The 6031-nt window shown below is 39.8% G+C and overlaps 1 protein-coding gene across 1 annotated transcript in view; it reads right to left on the bottom strand.

The window, feature by feature from the left end:
* The window catches only part of TSHZ1 (teashirt zinc finger homeobox 1), a 20176-nt gene extending 14374 nt beyond the window's left edge, over positions 1 to 5802 (bottom strand). The window contains exons 1-2 of the mRNA XM_086469430.1: positions 5788 to 5802; positions 1916 to 2053 (exon numbers count right to left, since the gene is read on the bottom strand). Coding sequence (XP_086325556.1) covers positions 1916 to 2053; positions 5788 to 5802 — 153 coding nt within the window. The remainder of the gene's footprint in view (positions 1 to 1915; positions 2054 to 5787) is intronic.
* Positions 5803 to 6031: the final 229 nt, after the last annotated feature.

Here is a 6031-nt window from a genome sequence, read left to right as displayed (position 1 = left end):
GTAAAGGAGATCGAGCTTCGGTAGATCCTTTTCCTGCTTTATGTTTCTAGCATTGCCAGCTAAGTCCTTACATAAAATGATGGGATTCCTCCTGCTTGTCACATAGCTCCTCTTTCAGAGAATCCATTAATCACAACCAAAGCTGGGGTTTTGGCTTGGGTGGGTGGGTGGGTGGGTTTTTTACAATAAGCCAGACTTCTCTATTTCTAGGGAAAAAGAAAAACTCCTGTTTGTTTGTATAGTTCAAGCAGGAGAACCATGGGGAGGCCTTTCCAGCAGAGTGCTGCCTACAGGATTTCCAGCTCCGCAAGGGTAAGGGAAAGATAAGGCAGTTGGTTTCAATACCTAACTTTATGAGGAAAAGGTGAGGAAATGCCACTTGGACTACATGTTTGTGGTTTCTCCTGCCGTTTCCTCATTTACTGGATATATATCATAGCCACTGTGGTTTACCCTCAATGTAACCCCTTCTGTGATGAAAGAAACATCAATCACTCACTATGGTGGGTTTTAGCAATGTAAGTTCATGACACTGTAAGATTTGGGAAGTATGGGGACACTGCACTGATAAAATGCCAATGTCACTTGCTTAAATTAAGAAACACATTCAGATCTGCTTTAAACTCAAATTAAGAAAGCCATTTTTAAAAAAAAAAGACTATTTTTCAAACCAAAATTATTCCCAGCACCATCACATCACATGACCAACCAGAAGATAGCCCCATTGTAGCAAGTCCAGTGAACATGCTTTGCTGCTTTCATTCATAATAATGCCTTTAAAAAAATACCCAAACAAACAAACAAAATCCAGACACGGCAAAATAAATAAATACAAAAGACAATTTAACTTAATTATACCAGAAGCATGGATGAACGATAATGAAAAAAATAATCAAAATACACTGCATTCAGACTTTCACATTACTCAAAATTATTAAGCTAATGGCTAAAATCCAGAGCTTGAAAAACCTTAAACTTGTAGTATTTTTGTCTACCAAGGAATAAAGATACCTTCTTGTTGTTACAAGCTATGACATGCTAAAGTGAGGGGGGAAAAAAAAAAAAAAGACAAAACCAAAAGCCAAGCCCCCAAAACCTTCCTCTCAACAATTCTTTGAAATACGACCTCCTACGTCATTTAATTTTTGAAAACCCTAAGGTCATGTAACACACTTTCTCTGTCATTTGTAAGTACATTAACTCAGTGGCCATACGACAGTGAAATTATGATAATGGGCTGCTAAAATGGGTCATGCAGACACTGCGTTTCATGTTAGCTTCAAACAACAGCGAGAATACAGTCCAAATCAAATATGACAGTACAAAAGCACATGGTTTACTTTTCTCAAGGCTTTGCTAGTAACTGGGAAGGAGGCTGCAACCACTAAATATAAACGTATTAATGGAGTTTCCCACCCATGAACTGTCCTTCTCGCCCCACCCATGATGCCCTACAAGACAACGGCCACCACAAAGCAGGAAGGTTTTGGTGAAAGACTGGGTGATTCCTCGCCAGGTTTTCCTTGGCATAATACCAAGGTTATCGCTAGACAAAGCCCACATTCTTAAAATGAAAGCAGTTTCATCTAAGAAGACCGCCAACAATGCAAATCCTCACACCAAATAAAACAGTTTTTGCCTTTTTAAAGTACACAATCATGGGTACGCACTCTTCTCTCGGTACCCAAAATTCAGCGGATACTACTGCCTGAAGCCTAGGCAGTTCATCGGCGTACGTGAGGATCCTTTGAAGAGCCAAGAACTAAAACGTATCTAATCTGATCTACGCACAGATGCCAAGAAGCCCCAACATTAAAAATTATTACTATTATTACTACAGAGCTGAATGACAGAGCGATCCTGAAGCTCACACTTCAGGGCCCGTTTGTTTATGTTCCTGCTTGCATCAGCCTACAGGATCGGGGACGCTGTTCGCAACGTTCACGCGAGCGTGGCACATCAGGGTTGGCTTGTCCTTTCTTTTTCCACACACAGCGTTGCAGTTGGGAGGAAGAGATGCGACTGCAGCGCTGAGACTCTCAAAGACAACCTCCTGGAAACGCAGGCAACCCGCACAGCGTCGAGATCTGTGCACCGGTTAAAATCATACAACCGCGTTTAGCCCATTGATTTTTTTTTTTTTTTTACGATACTAATACTTATTAACTACCTGTAATAAAGGCACAATTTTCTATAAAAAGCCCTTTTCTCTTTCTTTGTCTTTTCGGCACAATTTGAAAACTGTCAGTCTAATAGTTCCTAAGAGAACTCAAAGCAGTAAGGTTGACGAACACAAAAGCACAGAAACACCACCGCATGCAAAAAGTTAGCTGAATAGCACAGATAATTGCGTAGATAATTATTTTGATAGAAGCCCTGCTGAAAGCTCCTATATTTTATCATACACGTTAAGTGTACATGACCCATCTCCTCCGTGCGCGCTATAGGTTGGTCGAGAACTGAACTAGTGACTTTTTGCTTCTCCTTTATGTTCAATATGATAAATAACGTGCAGGAGACTGGGCAACCTAGATTACCAGGCTCCTCTTTATTTTTAAGCAAATCGCGTCTGTCAGGCAGGGGGAGAAATCAAGTTACATAATTTATGGAAGGGGTGTCCATTATGTACACAGGAATGGAGCAGTCTGGGAGAAGACAAGCAAGTTACAGCGGGAGAAGTTGCTCTGGAGGAAGATCGCATTGCCCAGCTCCAGCCCGTGAGCTCCCTGAGCCTTATGCAGCCTGACTGACAATGAGATTTAATGTAGCCTAACTATAGTAGCCTTGAGCAGAGACGCAATTATAACAGGAAGGCACGGAGGGTTTTAGTGTACCAGACTGTATCAGGCTGTTGCGAGCATCAGCGGAGTCATCGGCAAACCCTCGCTCTTCCAGGCTCTTCCCCCCACCACCTGAAAATTCAGAACGTGAGAACCTTCCACGGTTAAGAACTTGAGTAAAGGTCATTTTGTTTTCCTCGATACCACAAAAAAACGGCATAGCAAGATTTGACACGCATATGCAAATCAGCACAGAGGAAAAAAAAAAAACAAACCCTGATTTTCCTTCACACTGGATTACTGTATCTGTATGAAATGTTGATATAAACACCTTGACTAAGAAAAAAACCCCACACCGGCTCTGTGGTTTAATTGGCAGGGTAGACTTAACAGATGTAGCAGTGCTGGACAAGGTTATTGTCTCATGGTAGATGACAACAAAAATGTACGACGCTATACTGGTCCGAAAAAGGTAAATTCAACTGCAGTTGTTATTTTAACATACTTCTATCATTTACCACAAACAGGACGGGGAAGTATGTTACACTAACTTAGAATAATAGATCAATAACATCAGTATATATAATCCAAAGCAAATGGAAGTATTTATAGGGGGGGGGAGAAAAAGATCACCATGGCTGCTCAATTTGTAGACATTTGAGGTGTCATAATCTGCAGTATGTCACTTAGTGCTTTGACACGCAGTCTTTCTTGGACTTAACACTTTTCTTTCTTTCAAAGACTTTTGAGTATCAGAATCTACTGAGTAAATAACTCCACCCACCCTCCCCCAAAAGAAAATGGAAACCATTTTATTTCACTAAGCAGATAACCAACCCAAATGTTAACTAAATGTGTGTTTACACAAAGTTTAGAAGCAGAACTTTTGGCAAGAGTAAATAGAGACTGTTATTTTGACCATACTTCTCATAAAACACATGTTCACACAGAACCACAAAAGGCATACATACAGCCTAAAGACACGCCAAAAAAAAAAATCCCAATCCCACCTATTTATCGCAAAAGGAGTTGCCAAATCGTGTATTAACTTCCACAACCCATTCTGAACTTCTTTTTTAAACCTCGGGGTGGGTCTAGCTAGGTACTAGGCGCACTAAAGCAGCACAGAAACGTACCCTGATCTAGCACTAACATCTTTAATTTGTCACTTTCATGGCAGACGCTTCCAGAGAGTCTAGAGGTCCAGAAATTTTACGTTGCCAGCGCAAAAGCAACTGAAGTACCTGACCACTTAAGCCCTCGTATTTTAAAATTCACGACAGAAGCAGAGTAAATTTTACTAAAGACTATTATATAATCAATAATTTGTTCAAAACGTTTTTCTCACGGAAAGTTATGATGTTATTTCAAGCAACTGCTTATTACTATGTTATAAAGCATATTCCTCTGCAATATTCTGTTCAGGATCATGAAACCTTGGCAGCGTTATACATTTCCTCTTGATATACAGCAAGAAGTAACAGAGTTTGGGACAGTAATAAAAAGGATTCATCACTTTAAAATAGTTTAACATCCATTGTGTGCATTAAATGTTGGGGAAATGTTTGCAGGAACTACTGCAAAAGAGCCGCAAATCTAATTCTTTTCCCCTGTCTGATTGATATAATCAGGATTTCATTTAAATGGTCCTTTAGTGAGCTGTCATCAAACTGCAGCCCATTTACAGGAGGTTAGCTAATTAATGAACTCTTGATTGAAGATTAATTTGGCAACGCTTTTTAATTTTCGCCTTAAAACCATGACAAACAATGATGTATTTTAATTAGAGCTTCAGCTATAGCTGGGTGCTTTATATACATCTTTGCTATTGTAAACAGATCACATCTATCCGTTGGTAAACAGATAATAATGTTTAATTATCTGCAAATTAACAAAAGACTAACAACGTATCCTTATTTTACACACGCAGAAATAACGTATGTCCGTAAAATCAAACGTCTTATCGGAGAATGTAGATTCCACCACTGCACTTCCAAAATCCCTCTGTAACACGCTCCTTCAATAAAAACTACTAAGCGCTAATTAACAAGAAAGATACGAGCGGGGGGAATTCCGTACCCATACCTACAGATGTAGTGATCCAACTACCCAGTACAAACTTGCTTCTTCTACCCCAAAAATAATGCTGGCTTCATGCAAACGGTGATATTTCTGCACAATGATTGGTGATTTATTTGTGAAATTGCTAGAATGGCAAAGCCACACAGAGGTCTCAAAGCTCTCGACCAAGGTAAATAAAATGTCATAATATATTTAGCAAATAATAATGGAAAAAATAGAGAAAAGCATCAACAGAAGATGCCAGGAAACAAATGGGAATGGGGAGGAATAAAATTCCTAGCATTTCTTCCCCCAAATAAAGTCACTGTTCATAGTGCTGCAGCCTAAATAATAGCAGCAAATTTAACTGCATTTTCAGAAAAAGTTCAATCACATTATTTTTCAATTTATCATTTTAATTTTCAGTACTGTCTTCTATTTACAACTTTTGGCTTTCTTTTTCAAAAGCCATGCCCTTTCATAGCTTTTGTTTTATGTGCCATGATCCCCAGCTCAGTTATTCTCACCACAAAAAGGCTGCAATGAAACACCATCGTTAAGTGAAAGCAGCAGCGAGTTCCTGCATATTGTCTGTGTTTTTGTTTGTGTGTTTGCTTTAAGGACAGGAAAACGGAACAGCATTTCAGATGCTCATAATAACCACGCTCGCAAATAACACAATCAATAGCTTGTGGTTTTTTCAGAAATCATTTTCAACTAACTTGTCTCCTCACACTGGAGACGTAGAGTGCTTTCATCTGCTCGAGATCTGGCCTTTAATGGCTTCAGATTAACACTAAAGCGCTGTGATGCTTACCAAAAATGTCTTGGCTATAATTTCATGCATTTTATTTCATTTTAAACACTGTTGTATATTAATGACAAAATACTCATCGATAACAGGAAAGATAAACCTAGAAATTAATTCAATCCAAGAAAGTCTCACTTCCCCGCTGCCCATGTAGTCAGAGCTCAGTCAGGCAGGTGAAAGGTTCCGAATCTGCCCAGAGTCATCCTTCCCTGAACACAAGGCACTCGCAGCACCGGCATGCACCCATCCAGGGAAGTATCCTGCTGGGTCAGACGAGGGTGTGAGCCCTTCTGGAGAGAAAGAGCACGCAGGATGTTGGAGCCAGGCACGAATCGCTGAAAGAGCTCGGGGTTTTCTTTAATTCCATCTTTGCTTTCCA

The sequence above is a fragment of the Leptosomus discolor genome, chromosome 8, assembly GCF_034619465.1.
Source record: "Leptosomus discolor isolate bLepDis1 chromosome 8, bLepDis1.hap2, whole genome shotgun sequence".
Taxonomy (NCBI): Eukaryota; Metazoa; Chordata; class Aves; order Leptosomiformes; family Leptosomidae; genus Leptosomus; species Leptosomus discolor.
The sequence above is the reverse complement of the archived record's forward strand: the minus strand, read 5'-3'. Positions and strand labels throughout refer to the sequence as shown.